Below are 16080 nucleotides of genomic sequence, written 5' to 3' on the forward strand. Positions count from 1 at the left end.
GCTAAATTTGTTTAATTTATCTAATTATTAAAAGGTTTTTTTGGTACCCGGTAATTTGGATAGTAATCGGGTTCTAAACTTTGTAACCCAAAACCGATCCAAACCCAAACATACCCAAACCCAAACCGAACAAAAAAGTCTAAAATTACCCAATGACTTCTATTTTCCTAAACCTATATAACCCAAACCCGACCAGAAATCCTGAATGCCCAAGCCTTTATTCTAATTTTTACCACAATTTTAATATTTTGGAAAGCGTTTTATTTTCGTTGTTTCAAACTTTTGTAACTAATGAATTTTGCTACGCGATAATTAGATAAATAGAACTCAAGAACTAAAATGTTAGGAGTACAAATTCCGATACAAGACCTAAGTAAAAGTAAAAAAAGTAATTGGGTCGCTCAAAAAACATGCAAACACAAAACTACTACTGATGAGCTCAGTACTTGACTGGTGCAAGAATATCGAGCTGAGCTCCGAGCTTTTCTTCAGCAACCTTCTCGGCCTTAACTCTAAGTTTGTTAATTTGCTTCTTTCGCTCGTAAACAACTTGAGCTCTCTCCTTCCTCTTTGCCTCGAGCTCCTGTTTATCAGACATCAGACACCATTAATTTACACACAAAACCTCATACATAATGATCTTTCTCCTTTCTATTGCTTAACAAAACTAAGAAACAATTTAGTAGCTAAGTATCTTTCTTTCTATCATTATGAACTCTCACATCAACTGTACAAGTGATCACCCTAGTCAAGGAGGCTAAAAAACTTTCCTTCTATCTACCATTTCTTTACGAACAAAAGCTCATGTCAACTAGTACAAGCGATCAAAGTGGTTCATGAGCAACGGAGACGAGAAAAGCTATTGATTTGTCTCACTATCTAATCACTTCTTACTGAACAAAACTACAAACCTAGACACTAGTAGCTAAATATCTTTCTTCTCATCATTTCCAAAGCTCATATTAACTAGTACATACAATCAAATCAGGTTATAAAGCAATAGATACAAGACGCCAACAACACAATACCTTGATGGTGTCATAATGGTTCCACCCAACTTCAGAAGAAAGACGGCCCAAAAGACAATACTTGTGACCAGCTTGAAGCCTCAAGACCCTGAAGAATGCCAAAGACAATGAATACAATGCCAAAAAGTACCTAACTTACGAAACTTAGCGAGGAAAGCAAAAGAGTATAGTTAAAGGAACAAACTTGAGAGCATCAGGGATGACCATCCTCTTGACCTTGTCATATGGAGTAGGAACTCCTTCAAATACCTTCAAACGTGCAAGTGCAGCAGCTCCACGCTTTGTTTTGTGTGGAATCATACTTCAAAATCAAAAAACACATCACAACAACTATGAATCACTCACTTCATAAAAACAGAATCACAAATTGAAATCAATACTCCATGATATCTCAAGATTACAATCACGAATTGAATCAACACAAAGACCTAAACTAAGAGCATGAACCATAAACTGTAAAATTCCAAAATCAAATCGGAGAAAATGAGAGAGAGATTGATTTTACGAACCCACGAACAGTACGCCAGAAGATTTTGGAAGGAGCACGGAAGTGAATAGGTCCATGGGAAGGTTTAGTGTTCATACGCTTACGAAGAAACCTCATGTACTTCATTTTCTGGCGAACGAGTCCACCGGAGAGGCAAATCTCTTCGCACCGGACAATGACAACCTTCTGACCATTGAGAAGCTCTTTGGCGGTGATCGAAGCTAAACGACCAAGCATGTGGTGGCGCGCGTCGACGACAACGCGCTTCGCACATATCCCTGATCCTGACACCATTTTCGTCTGTGTTGAGCTTGAGCGGCTGGTGAAGAACAGTCAGGAAATTATACTCTTAGGAGTTTTTTCGAATTAGGGTTTCGGTTTTGGCGATCGTTTTGATAATGGGCCTAATCAATTAGGTGCTCTCGCCTTTGAGGAAAAAGGCCCATTTGTGATCATGTCCATGAGACTAAATAATCACATATTGGGATAATTTTGTTTAAGAATCGACTGATGTAAAAAAAAAAAAACTAAAATCAAAACTGATTTAACAAGATGGAACCACTTATTTCAATTTTTTTTTAAATTATATAGATGTATTTAAGCCATAAATTGATATATATTATCAAATTACCAATAAAAAGGGGAAAATGATTAAATCAACTAAGTATTTTGAATATAGTACACCAAATAAACAAATAAAATTGAAAGGAAATAGATATATTACAGACTTACAGTACTTGGTCTTGTTTTCATAAATTTCAAAGTTTGGGAGTTTGCATGAATAGTTAGTTAAGTAGTATTTTTTTTTCCTACATATGTTTTCAAAATTTAAGTTTTGATATATTTAGTTTTGTAACTAAAAATATGAATATCATTTTTCTTCTATGAAAAAGAAAACCTACAAAAATATTAGTAAATCATATATCTACATAATGTATATTTTTCCCCCACGAATATCATTTATTTCATATAAGCAAAGAAAATAGTTTAGTGTGTCTCAAGAGAGAACTTCAGATGTGACCGCAACATTACAAAAATTAAACACAATAAAGAAAGAAGATGAGTCACAAGGGGATTACTCCGAGAGTTTCTTCTTCAAGGCAAGGAAATGCATTTTCAAAGACTTCAGACAAAATAAAATCACCTTATGAAAATCTAAAAGATTTCACCTTGAGAGTTTTTCTGAGCGTATAGGTTGATCATAACAACCACATTATCTTTCAATTCTATCCTCCCATATTCCGTAGAAGCTACGATAATCTCACACAATTGCTAGTCAATGTTAATAATATGTTTTATTATCTCAATGTACCTATGAATTATCGAATGAAGTATACCACTTGTTAATATTACCGTCCAACACCTAAGCGATTTTTACACTCGTTCTATTTGATACCTTCAATGAAAAATAATTATAAGAGAATAAAGTAACTTAGAGAAGGATAATCAGTTGTACATATATACCAATTATCCATTATGATCAATTCCATGTCGATGTTGTTGACTTCTACATCTCTCAAAACTTTGAAAGAGACTCGTTCATGGTGTTTTTTCAAAGCAATAAAGCCATTCAACTGTATCTATAATATGTTCTTATAGAAAACTTGTTCATCATCTTGTACGACCATCCCATCAACTTCGGAAATCACATCGTTCTCTTCAAATAGTGAACAACTTGTGAACGTCGGCCATATTATTCTTCATCATAAATTTTCTGCATCATAAGGTTATCTATATGTTGTAAAGAGAGATGCCGAGTGAACAAAACCCTCCCTCGTTTCCTTTCTCAACACTAGCTAAGAAAGTCTCAACAATTGGACATGGAATTACATATCCGTAAAAGTAAAAGTTAAAACCTACATTATGTATCTATGTGTATAAAAAATCATATTAAAGGATATTAAAGTTATAATTAATTAATAATGTAATAATGTAACACTATTTTAAATAGAGATCTTTCAAATATACTTTTGTATATTTATTGAAATTATTCATAAAGAAACAAGAAAATTTAACTAATTAATTCCTACTTTCCCAGTTAATATGATTTTTTTAAATACAGATTATAAGAAAAGTTTATAAATCCACGGCAAATCCTAATCTGGCATATTGAAAAAAAATTAATATTATAAATAAATATAAATTAAAATATCATATATATTGGTAAAAAATAAACACCTAATATATTGGGAGTCCCTACGTTACATGGAAACTCTTTTCGAATTGCGTTTCCCGTTTCCGAAACGTTTCAGAAACAGAAACTCTCGAAACTCGGAAACTACCCATGGAAACACGATTCCTAAAAATTTCTATTTGGAAACTCGATGGAAACTCTCGTTTCCGTTTTGGAAACTTTCGTTTCCGTTTTTAGATTAAAAAAAATATAAAAGATATATATTGTGATTAAAAAAAAAAGATTGTATCTATCTCTAATAAAAAGATATATAATTTCTGTAAATATAAATTATGGTCCTAATCATATGTGGGATGTTGGAGGTGATCAACTTGATTCACTAAATGAGTTTAATCGTGGGAGACTTGAGTCTGAAGATCTTTCTCTAGACGAACCTGATTTAGAGGCTGTTTTATTTGATAAAAATGATAACGGCGATGCTGCTCCAAACATTTGAATTTGAGCGTTTTAGTATTATTTTTTAGAGTTTTGTTTAACTATTTAGTATTTATGTTTTCAAAAATTCTTCTTTTTTTTAATATGGATTTTATATTTGGAATTTTAGTGTATATATATATATAATTATATATACATACGTTTCCAAAACGTTTCCATTCCTTAATTTTCAAAAATTGTCGTTTCCCGTTTCCGAAACGTTTCGTTTCCGCATATGCGTTTCCGTTTCCATGCAACCTATTTGGGACCGAGGAAGTATGAATTTTATGAAAATTTTCGATTTTAGATTTAAACAAAAAAAAAAAATCTAAAAGTTTGTGATTTGTAAACGTTTTGAAATATGTATATATTTATATCTCTGTTATGCTTCTGGAGAGGAAATAAAGCAAAGATAGAAAAAAAAAAAACAAAGAAAACAAAGGTAAAAAACATGTTTCCTTTACACTTCAAATCTCACACTAATAGTCTAATGTCTAACCACTATGTAAATTCAAGTTCATGAACAACCGGACGTGCTATAAAGGTATGAAAATTTCTTATAAACTATGAATGGCTACGTTTATCAAGTTTACAATGTACTCAGAATTAGATTGATATATGAAGAGGTTTCAGTACAAGAATCTCAAGCCGACGCAAGAATGTCTAAGGCAACTTCCTTGAGAGAAGGCATGGATTCTTGCTGATGAACACATATGTATTTGTTCCTTGTTCTCCTCAGGACTTGCCATGGACCTGGATAACATCTACTCGATTCGAAACACAAGCCAGTGAGCTTTCTAGATCATGAAAGACAAGAAGATTAATTCGCCGAAAGAAAGAAAGAGCTTTCTAGCATATACCTGAAAAGGACACCTCCTTTTTGTCCCTTGAAGTTGTGGATGTAGTACACTGTCTCCATCTTCGGAAGAAGGGTCTTGGTCAGTGCAGCCAGTTTCGGGTAAAAGAACTTTGGATAGTCTTTTGTTTTCTTTTATTATGGACAACAAGACTCTCTGATTCAGCTTCCTCTTTTGACTCTTAAGTTGTGATGCAAATGGAAAAATAGAGTCTACTTTGTTTCATTGATAAGAAGAAAAAGGATACAGCCAGATCTTATGCGGTCTAGTTCTCCATTGAAGATGATTAGTTTTCGTTCAGTGTTTACAACAGCTTCCTTGTAGAGCTCTTCCACTACAAGCATCTCTAAAGGCGAAAGAAGAACAAATCAGAACGTGGATAAGGTTAAAACTAAGGATGATAAGAGGCTTTCAGGGAATTACCATTGACATTAAAATATGGGTATGCGACAAGGAACAGTTCGTCTTCTGGCTTCACACGATCCGCCATTTTTACTCTCTCAAAGAAACCAAAGTCCTCAAAAAGAGAGGGTTTTGTTAGATAATCCAACTTAAAGTAAGTTCCTCCAAAGACGGTGTTCTGAGCAAATTTGACTTCGTTTGCTTCCGGGAAGAACTGAAATCATATTACACAAGCTCTTTTGAAAAAAAGATTGTGACAGATGTTCAATCTATCATTATTTGAATACCAACAATAAGTAAAACACATACAATTCTTGTGGTTCGAGCCTTTTCAGGAGCTAATAGCCGGTCACAAAACTCGCGTATCATATTTATACTTCCTGTCATTTCTGTAGCTCCTTCACCATCACCTAAGACAAGTAAAACAGAACAAAAAAAGAACAATAATATCTAATAAGAAAGACAGAAAACGCCTTAACTGAAACATTGTATTAAGATACAATAAAGGATTATAACCTGGCACAGATGCTAAGCCAGATGTTGGGAACTCAATTTCCTGTAAAAGGGTTCCCTTGGATCACGAAAAAAAGAATCGTGTTTCGTAGATCCATTTTAAAACAAACCATTGCATAACTCACCATTAACTGTTTCTCATCCTTCATAGCCAATTCAACTGCTTCTTTGGCCTGTAAGCAAAATACATCATCCATTCACACCTTACCTTTAATGCTCTCATAGGAAACCTGAAATCTATAATGCTCTCTACCACAACACTAATGACTTCAGAAGGGAAACTATACAATGAAGTGAAACATTGAGTCTATAATGACACATAACTCAACATTGTTAGCTGGTTTTAAGACCCATAAAGAGATTAAAAATACACAAACCACAAAGCTTACTTGGCTAATGAGCTCAACGTAATCACGAGGGAAAGGTACATTCTCCACAGATGTGTTATACCCTCCAGAAACAGAACAAACTCTAAACTTGAGATTCCTATTCGTCTTGGTGGCATCATTGTTCTTCCAATGTAGACTACACAAAACATTCTACAAAAACCCAATTCGAAACCCAGTCAACTGATTTAAAAGAACAACATCATGATCAAAATTGTATATTAACACATTTCTCAGTGAAAGTTTCAACAAGAAACATAGAAGCTGATACGTGTTGCTGATTCCAATTCACAATTGCAGGATTATTACATCAAACAACAGATACAACTTCACTGGTTTTTTCACAAACACGAAATTTAGGTGATTATTACAATCTAGAAACCATAGCCAAGCAAATACAGCATTCTAATTAGGTTAAGTAGGATTTATGAGAGTAACATTACATAGCTTATAAATTGAGAATCGGAGAGACGCTAGAAGATGAAGACTGATTCAATCAGTAGTGATTACTGAAGAGTATGAAATTACGAGGTAACTTAACTGATGTACCTTTGAATTAGAGACCAGAGTTCCGGCAAGAGAAGCCGGTGAGACTGTGGTTGCGATGGACAAGGACGGTGACATTAGGACCATACAAATCAAACTGTGGTTTTTTTTTTTTGTTTTTTTTAATGGTTCAGAATTTTGTGGAAGGAAAATCATAGTATATATCCTTATATATTTATTGAAAATAATACAAAGAGAAAATTGAAGAAAATTTTTAAAGTTATAAAGTGAATTATGAGACACATTTTCCAGAGTTGTTTATGTATTTTAATTTTATTACTACCATATTAATAAAAATTTAAAATTTTTAATACTTCTTAAAAAAAATAAAAATCTGTTGTAACGTAAAATTCCTAGAGCGAGAATAAAAATTATTTAAAAAATATTGAATAAAATGAAAAAAAATTATTTTATGGTTGAAAATTGGTAATGCAGCTATTCAATCCGGATTTTGATTAGGTTAAGACTTGGTATTCACAATATAACAAATTTGAAAATTATTATACTCACTTTAAAATGAAATTATATCAGATGCGACTTAAACATGAATCACTAAGAGCATCTCCAACTCATCTCTATATTATCTTTATATTTGCCTCTAAAATAGAGTATAGATGCAAATATGCTCCAACCCACCTCTATTTGTACCTCTAAAATAGAGATTGCTATATTTTTCTCTATATATAGAGGAAAAAAATACAGTTTCTCTATATATAGAGGAAAAAATAGAGTTTTCTATTATAAAGAAGTACATTGGAGTAAAACTTCCCTCTAGTATAGAGTTCTTATATTTTAGAGGCAAAAATAGCAAAATACATTGGAGATAGTCTAATTTTAAACTAATCTAAACTCGACATCCCAAATCATAAATCTAAATCGTAAAATTCTAACTACGAAATTCTAAACTTAAAAACACTAATCATTACACACAAGAATATATGCATATGTAGATAATCAATATATTTACTCTTGCTACAAAAACATAACATCTACATTGCCCCGGATAACCATATTTATCTTGAAATATTTGCAAGTTGTACCTTAGAATGGTCATTTTAACAGCTATAAACTATACATATATAAAAATATGGAGCTTTTAGAAAATAAAGGTCAAAGAAAGTGAAAATGGGTTGGGCTAGATTTGGAGCTTGGAAGAGCAAGACCGGTCCACTGAGAATAAAACTTCAATGTATCTCTATTTATGTACATGTTTGCATTGGATGCTTGTTTGGTATGTGCAAGTGTTCTTCAACACATACAAGAAAAAAAGAAAAGGACTTTTATATGAAAAAGGAGACAAAAACAATAATAATGTTAAATGCACGAAGCAATCACATCGCGTGCAAGCCAGACATATTTATGCCTTCATAAAGGATCTCCTTTTCTTTCATGTTTATTGTCTCTCTTTTTTTTTTGGAAATTGCACTCTATGTACTCCAATAAATGAAAAATTAAGTATTTGACATTCATGTTTTCTAAATTAGTTCTCTCTCATAGTTACTTTAGCTGGACAAAAATACCCCTATATATGGTAATAAATAGTTTAGCGAGATAACGTAATAAATATCAACAGTATAAATGATTCTAACTTCTACAATATAATACAATGATTCAATACGATAATAAATGATAAATCATAATAAATTCAAACTTATCATATAACTTACAATTTTATCGCGATACAATATCATTTATACTGTTAATAAATTATTTAACATATTAAGTTTAACACTAAAAATTATTTAGCATATTAAGTTTATAAAGACGTCGTTAGAGTTTAGATTTTGTAATTAAACGAAATTATATTTTGGTTTGGGTTGACAAAATATTGGTTAGGGTTTAGATTTTTTAATTAAACAAAATTATATTTTGGTTTGGGTTGACAAAAAATTAGCTAGGGTTTAGATTTTGTAATTAAACGAAATTATATTTCGGTTTGGGTTGACAAATAGTGGTTAGGGTTTAGATTTTGTAAATAAACGAAATTTAATTTCGGTTTGGGTTGAAAAAATAGTGGTTTGGGTTAATAAATTTCCGCGATAACAGATTATTAACATGTTTAAAATTTTGGTTTGGGTTTGGGTTTACATGATAACAAATTATTAACATGTAATTAAACGAAAAATAATTTTGGTTTAGGCTGACAAAATAATGGTTAGGGTTTATAGTAATAAGAGGTGAACAAAAAAGTTCACAATAGAGGTGAACCCAAGAATTGCTCTACATAATATTACTTAACATGTTATTGCTATTGTTGACATTCATTATTGTTTTGTATATGGTATAATAAATGAGTTAACATGGTAACTGTAAATTTATCACATAAATCATAAATTATCGCGATACAAAACAATTAAACACGATATAATAATAAACTTATATGTATATATATATATTGTTATCATGGTAAATCAATAGTTATTCATCTAACTAATAACATGATTTTATTTATGTATTTGATTAACAGTATTGTCGATAATTAAATTATTATACCGCTAAATAATTTGTTAGATGCAAAAGGATATTTTTGTCCACTTATACAAATTGATGAGAGAGAACTAATTATACATTTATGGGTACTATATTCTTAATTTTTGAGTCAATTGGGTATAGAAATTTAATTCACCCCTTTTTTTTTTGTCATATTTTTTAAAAATATATATATATTTACTTTTAAGATTTCGTATTGACAAAATATCGTTAAGTTTTAGGATATCCGGATCTTTTTAAATTCTAATCGTAGAACATAACTAGGCAAATCCATTTTATACACGAAAATTTCTAAAAATAGATGTCGAAAAACAGCCAAAATACATTGTGTATATCAAGTTTTAAAATGATTTAAAATAAATATTTTTCTTTCATAATAAAATTTTTAGAAAATCCCAAAACATGAGAAATTTATTTCAATATTAAAAAAATATATACACAAAATCGACTTTTCATGGTTCTAGATATCTTGATTTTAATTTCAAATTTTACCTAAATTAAGATTCTGCATGTAGTGTAGTTTTAAATGAGTTTTAGCTTTTAGTTTTTGGTTTTTTGGGTTTTTAGTTTTTGATTTTTGCTGTAGAATTTAGTTTTTGCAAAATCATGAAAAAAATTAATAATAAAGAGTCACATAATATTTGTTAGAAAACCATAAAAATTAGTTTTTGGATTTCATGAAGGAATTAGTAAAATATGTTTTTCTTTAATGTTAGGGGATCTAGTTTCGGTAAAATCATGATGACTAATACTTTAGTTTTTTTGAATCAAAAACCCAAAACTATTCTAAAATCTGCTCCCATTCAAAAGCCGGAGTACTTAATCTAGATGCATATTCTGCATACTTTGCTGATATGTTTACAAAATTACATTTCACAAGCTGACCTCTGCTTTCCCCTTTTGTTTTCTTTTCAAAATCATTCTTTATCTATTTTACTTTTGAGCAAAATGTCTTGAGAAATTTTTTGCTTACATCCTTGATTCCGAAATTACAATGTAAATTTACGTTTATGAAAAAACTTACACCATTCAGTTCTCAAGCAGTATTAGTATCTAAGCCAAAAAAAAACATCACAAATTCACACATATCTACCTACCACTGGTCCACTCATGTTTTCTTATTGTCTTATGATAAATCATTTTCTTTGGCATTTCCCATCATCTCCGGGAGGAAACAAGAATTTCCCACAATTTCCGTCGTTGATCTATCTTAACAGATTTTATACACTTTATAAAGTTTTTTAACTTATATGAAAAACGTTGAAATGTGACTTTCAACTTTATAATATTAAATGAATAATGCATGAAAATAGTAACTGGTTTTTATAAATTCATGAGAATAGTAACCACAGTTACAAAAAATTCACACTGACTGTTACTACTAAGTTAAAAAAAAGATTTTGGATCTAAGCTCATATATATATACTTTTATATCGACGACCAAAACATTTTTTATATATATTTTTTCCAAATAGCACTTGAAAGAAACAATATTTTTTATATTACGGTTTCTATTTGTTTGTTTACATTTACGTTAGTATCACTCGAAAGAAACAATAATTTTTTTATTTGTGTTTATGTAAGGGATCTAGTTTTGGATCCGGTTAATAAGTGATTTATGCTCAATTTGATGTTTAATAAGATTTAACGAACGTAAAAGGATTCTTGAAAGGGAGTTAGATTATTTTCGAAATTTTCTAACTGATCAAAAGCAAAATCAAACCATTCATCAAAAATATCGAATAACTAAGTTAACTCTTTGAAATTTGTCTAAAAGCTTAATTACATCCCGACATATCTAATATACTCATTATATTTCAATCTTTGTATAAAAACGATCATCCAAATACTAATCGACAATGTAATTTTTCTGTTTCGTTTTAGTCTTTTCTTCTTTTAGTAGTGCGGACTTACCAAAAATAAAATATAAACGAGTGGGCTCATGAAGAACGATTTGACTTGGTAGCTACACTAAAAAAGATATATATTTTTTTTCTTGTTTGTTAAAGATAGATACTAAAAAGACAATGCTTTTGTTTGTATCTAAATTCAAATGTAATAATGGAGGTTGAGAAGACATCATTCTCTTACATAATCATCTCCGCATCCTCAGCTCTTTATATTAATGTGTATATTTACATATTTATTAAGAAATCATCTTTAGACATGTTAACCTTTTTGTTTTGTTTTTTTTCAAAATCTAGATCAGTTTAGTTGAGTCAATGGTGGTGAGAAATGTTATTTACACAAGTAATATAGTACAACTTTTCGCGCCAACTTATGCAAGTTATAAACAAGTTAGAGCAAGTGCATTAGTGAAACTTGCTTTAGTCCCAAAAAAAAAAAAAAACAACCAATCACGGGCCACCACGTGTCAATGGAGTCCGCGAATAGTGGATAACAAGAAACGGGACTATCCCGTTTCCGCGTACGTCCTATCTATTATTTTCATTTTTTATTTTTCTTTTTACCATAAATTCGGTGGGACTTTATGCTAGGTACTCTAATGCACTTACTCTTAGAAATGTTATTTACACAAGTTATAACAATTGCGAAAAAAATAAAACAATTGCATTATCTATTCTTCGACTAGAACTATTTCTTGGTGATCTATATGTTTATAAAGATCTTTTTCTTCTATTTGAAAAGTGGATAATTCTGTATTTCCTTGTTTTTGTTGTAACTCTCAATATTTCATGAAATTTTTTTTTTTGGTGTATTCAGAAATTTTAAAACTAAACGAATTACTACACAAATAAAATATTTTCTGTTTGTTCACTTGTTGAGGAATGTATTCTCTATTATTCACCGTAATTATTCACCACAATTTTCTTTTTATTCAAAATTCTAAACTTAACAAATTATTTAATTATTTATACTATATATGTGATTAGGTTCTGCGTATACGCGTAATTGTAATATAATATTTTAAAATTTGTATAAAAAATTGTATAATAAACTAATATTTATAATTTTTTAAAAATGAATGGAAAAGTCAATCTTTAGAAGTTTCCCATACGTCGGTATGTGATATATATAGATAGATACATGGATTTATTAAGTATGTGAATGTGAAGGAAGTAACGTTTGAACGTGATTATGGCCCTACTTGATTCAAGCAAGTAACACAAATCACACAACCCCAGCTCAGCCTGAGCTAACAAAACTCTAAAAATTTTCTGATCCCAAAATATATATATTTCGTTACTATTTAGATGGGTAAGTGTGTCTATAATAGTAAGGTATTTTCATATATTAAATTAATGAATCTGCCCAACTTTATTTGTGGCCTAATAATGGTAGTTGGATCCTATGCAATGCGTAATCTTTCTTTTCATGATTGGAATTCTATACAGAAACTAAAATCATATGCATATTGAAAAACAAAATATGAGTTTTGTGTTGTTGAGTGGTTGTATTGGTAACGTCATTGTAAAGTAAATTGAATAAGAATTTTGGCGTAGAAGACTAGTTTAAAGTTCAATGAGCTAATCCATCTTTATCGGACTAGCTCACTTTTGCAACTAGTCGGACGATTTAAGGTTGTTGATACTTGATAGTAGGCCAAAAATTCTACGCATGCATCTTCAAAGTTCAATCCAATGCTAATCAAGAATCATCCAAGATTATCAAAAGACGAATTAATGAATCAGAATGATTTACCATCATTTAACTAGAGTTTTATGACTTTTAACTTTGTGTTAAAAAGGTTTAAAATCAAGGAATGATTCATAATTTGTATCCACCCTCTTAACCATTCCCTATCTTTTAGAAAGGTGACACCATGACATAACCACACTCAAATGTAAAAATGAAAAAAGTTGAACTTTAGTATATATGGAAAAAGGCTTCTATTTTCTTTTTACCCTAAGACAAAATACTAAGATTATAAATACACAAATTTGTTCAAAAAAAATTGTATATAAATACAAAAAAAAATGATGACAAAACTCAAAAAGAGACAAAGCAACCCAATAAAAGAAGATTTAGGATTTGTAATTAAAAAAAATTATCCAAAATCAACGCTACTTTTTAATTGTTCCTGCTTTAACTTTATCCACACTCAAATCATTTTACCTTTGGATTCAAGCCTCTCTTCACCCTTTTTCTCTTTTCTTTTTCTCACCACCTTTTTACACAATTTTTTTCTTCTTCTTCTTCTCCACTTCACTCTTCACTAGCCTTCACCAACTTTGTTGTGTAGAATCTTTTTGGTATATGACTTATATCCCAAAGGAAACGGTGGCTAGTGGCTACATTCACGTTTTGACAATGTTGATGATCTTGAAATTTCAAAAGAGGGAATAAAGTAAAGGAGAAAAATATTTGGAGAGACACAAGAAGTGAGTCAAGGGACCCCTCCAACAACAAAGACAAAAGACAAAAGACTTTGGATTTGCCAAATACTATGATTAATGCTCATTTCAACTCTACTGTATTACCATTTCCATCATCATCATCTCTCTCTCTCTCTCTTCTCTCTCTCTCTGGTTTTGGAATCTTGCCTGTGAAAATAACACCACCATCACCAAACTAATCAGTCTTCTTCTTCTTGTTGTTTGCTTGCTTGCTTTCTCTGGTTTCTTGAACTTAATTCTGCTTCATGGACAAGCATCATCATCAGCATCTTTTGTTACAGCATCATCAACATCTCCATCATCACCAGAAACTCTCTCTTGTTAAATCTTCCCGACAAAGCTGTAGTGAATGGTATGTTCTGTCCTCTAGATTAGTTCTGTTACTAAGAGAAACACTTTTAAGTTTCTCTTTAAGCGTCTTTCTATGGCTCAGTCTGAGTCAATGATATGTTCTTTCCTGTAACTTCTCAGGATCTTTCGAGACGTTCCAAGTGATATAACTATAGAAGTAAATGGAGGAAACTTTGCTCTCCATAAGGTATATTCATATTTAGAACACAACCATTGTTTCTTTCATAAGTAAACCATTACTGAACCAATGTTTTGATTCTCCATTTCTTTAGTTCCCTTTAGTTTCTAGAAGTGGAAGAATCAGAAGAATCGTTGCAGAACATAGAGATTCAGATATATCCAAAGTGGAGCTTCTTAATCTTCCAGGAGGAGCAGAGACATTTGAACTAGCAGCCAAATTCTGCTATGGGATCAACTTCGAGATCACTTCATCGAACGTTTCTCAGCTCTTTTGCGTATCTGATTACCTCGAGATGACGGAAGAGTATTCCAAAGACAACTTGGCTTCAAGAACAGAGGAGTATCTTGAGAGCATCGTATGCAAGAATCTTGAGATGTGTGTTCAAGTCTTGAAAAATTCCGAGAATCTTCTCCCTCTTGCAGATGAACTTAATATCATAGGTAGATGCATTGATGCCATTGCCTCTAAGGCTTGTGCAGAGCAGATTGCTTCGAGCTTTTCGCGGTTGGAGTATAGTAGCTCAGGGAGGCTTCATATGAGTAGGCAAGTGAAGAGCAGTGGTGACGGAGGAGATTGGTGGATCGAAGATCTTTCGGTTTTAAGGATTGATTTGTATCAGAGAGTGATGAATGCGATGAAGTGTCGTGGCGTGCGTCCAGAGAGTATAGGAGCTTCTTTGGTGAGTTATGCTGAGAGAGAACTGACAAAGAGATCTGAACATGAACAAACCATTGTTGAGACAATTGTTACGCTTTTGCCTGTCGAAAACCTTGTGGTTCCAATCAGTTTCCTCTTTGGGTTACTGAGAAGAGCAGTGATTCTTGATTCTTCAGTTTCCTGCAGGCTTGATCTAGAGAGAAGGATCGGTTCTCAGCTCGATATGGCGACTCTAGACGATCTTTTGATCCCGTCTTTTCGACACGCAGGAGACACTTTGTTCGATATTGACACAGTTCATAGGATCTTGGTGAATTTTTCACAGCAAGGAGGAGATGATAGTGAGGATGAAGAGTCTGTCTTTGAATGTGATAGTCCACATTCGCCTTCACAAACGGCCATGTTTAAAGTTGCAAAGCTTGTAGACAGTTATCTTGCTGAGATCGCTCCCGATGCTAACCTTGAGCTTTCTAAGTTCTTGCTCATCGCGGAAGCCTTACCGCCTCATGCTCGCACTCTTCATGATGGCTTATACCGCGCAATTGATCTCTATCTTAAGGTAACTTGCTTCAAGAAAATTTCACTTTTCTTGTTTGTATATACTTATGTTAGGTTAATGCTCTCAGGCACATCAAGTGATATCAGATTCAGACAAGAAGAAGCTGTCAAAACTTATCGACTTCCAGAAACTCTCACAAGAGGCCGGAGCACATGCAGCACAAAACGAGCGGCTTCCTCTGCAGTCCATTGTTCAAGTTCTCTATTTTGAGCAATTGAAGCTTCGAAGCTCCTTGTGCTCTTCTTACTCGGATGAAGAGCCAAAGCCTAAACAGCAGCAACAACAGTCATGGAGAATCAATAGCGGAGCTCTCAGCGCAGCAATGTCACCCAAAGACAACTACGCGTCTCTGAGGAGAGAAAACCGGGAACTGAAGCTCGAGTTAGCTAGGTTGAGAATGAGACTCAACGACCTAGAGAAAGAACATATCTGCATGAAGAGAGATATGCAGAGGTCTCATTCACGCAAATTCATGAGCAGTTTCTCAAAGAAAATGGGGAAACTTAGCTTCTTTGGGCATAGTTCTTCAAGAGGATCAAGCTCTCCATCAAAGCAGTCTTACAGAACAGATTCAAAGGTGATGGAGAGAACTTGCGCAAGTACAGATTAGCTCACTTTTTACCATTTCCTCTTACCTGTTGCTGCTTTTTTAAAGTG

The 16080-nt window shown here is 32.2% G+C and overlaps 3 protein-coding genes across 3 annotated transcripts; 1 reads left to right on the top strand and 2 right to left on the bottom strand.

Annotated features, from left to right (window-relative positions):
- Positions 1 to 296: 296 nt before the first annotated feature.
- Positions 297 to 1841, bottom strand: LOC17876538 (60S ribosomal protein L13a-4). Its single transcript, XM_006281049.2, has 4 exons — positions 1538 to 1841; positions 1213 to 1329; positions 1029 to 1116; positions 297 to 583 (listed from the first exon to the last, which is right to left on the bottom strand). The coding sequence occupies exons 1-4, from the start codon at positions 1807 to 1809 to the stop codon at positions 440 to 442; spliced, it is 621 nt and encodes a 206-aa protein (XP_006281111.1). The 5' UTR covers positions 1810 to 1841; the 3' UTR covers positions 297 to 439.
- A 2723-nt stretch (positions 1842 to 4564) lies between these two features.
- LOC17876323 (protein LOW PSII ACCUMULATION 3, chloroplastic) lies at positions 4565 to 6965 on the bottom strand. Its single transcript, XM_006280772.2, has 9 exons — positions 6831 to 6965; positions 6285 to 6434; positions 6021 to 6068; positions 5899 to 5938; positions 5692 to 5792; positions 5404 to 5596; positions 5228 to 5326; positions 4984 to 5101; positions 4565 to 4887 (listed from the first exon to the last, which is right to left on the bottom strand). The coding sequence occupies exons 1-9, from the start codon at positions 6912 to 6914 to the stop codon at positions 4767 to 4769; spliced, it is 954 nt and encodes a 317-aa protein (XP_006280834.2). The 5' UTR covers positions 6915 to 6965; the 3' UTR covers positions 4565 to 4766.
- A 6583-nt stretch (positions 6966 to 13548) lies between these two features.
- LOC17876296 (BTB/POZ domain-containing protein At5g48800) lies at positions 13549 to 16056 on the top strand. The gene is made up of 4 exons (XM_006281674.2): positions 13549 to 14027; positions 14147 to 14213; positions 14299 to 15423; positions 15491 to 16056. The coding sequence occupies exons 1-4, from the start codon at positions 13921 to 13923 to the stop codon at positions 16031 to 16033; spliced, it is 1842 nt and encodes a 613-aa protein (XP_006281736.1). The 5' UTR covers positions 13549 to 13920; the 3' UTR covers positions 16034 to 16056.
- The last annotated feature ends 24 nt before the right edge of the window (positions 16057 to 16080 follow it).

Source organism: Capsella rubella, unplaced genomic scaffold, assembly GCF_000375325.1.
Source record: "Capsella rubella cultivar Monte Gargano unplaced genomic scaffold, Caprub1_0 scaffold_8, whole genome shotgun sequence".
In the NCBI taxonomy this organism is placed as follows: Eukaryota; Viridiplantae; Streptophyta; class Magnoliopsida; order Brassicales; family Brassicaceae; genus Capsella; species Capsella rubella.

Excerpts from the sequence above, each read along its gene's own strand:
- LOC17876538 (XM_006281049.2), bottom strand. The coding sequence starts at position 1,809 with ATGGTGTCAGGATCAGGGATATGTGCGAAGCGCGTTGTCGTCGACGCG. Across the intron at positions 1,330-1,537 it reads TTCTGGCGTACTGTTCGTGG|TATGATTCCACACAAAACAA; the intron begins GTTCGTAAAATC and ends TTGATTTTGAAG. Across the intron at positions 1,117-1,212 it reads GTCATCCCTGATGCTCTCAA|GGTCTTGAGGCTTCAAGCTG; the intron begins GTTTGTTCCTTT and ends GGCATTCTTCAG.
- LOC17876323 (XM_006280772.2), bottom strand. The coding sequence starts at position 6,914 with ATGGTCCTAATGTCACCGTCCTTGTCCATCGCAACCACAGTCTCACCG. Across the intron at positions 6,435-6,830 it reads CTCTGGTCTCTAATTCAAAG|AATGTTTTGTGTAGTCTACA; the intron begins GTACATCAGTTA and ends GGGTTTTTGTAG. Across the intron at positions 5,939-6,020 it reads AGGATGAGAAACAGTTAATG|GAAATTGAGTTCCCAACATC; the intron begins GTGAGTTATGCA and ends ACCCTTTTACAG.
- LOC17876296 (XM_006281674.2), top strand. The coding sequence starts at position 13,921 with ATGGACAAGCATCATCATCAGCATCTTTTGTTACAGCATCATCAACAT. Across the intron at positions 14,028-14,146 it reads CGACAAAGCTGTAGTGAATG|GATCTTTCGAGACGTTCCAA; the intron begins GTATGTTCTGTC and ends GTAACTTCTCAG. Across the intron at positions 14,214-14,298 it reads GAAACTTTGCTCTCCATAAG|TTCCCTTTAGTTTCTAGAAG; the intron begins GTATATTCATAT and ends CCATTTCTTTAG.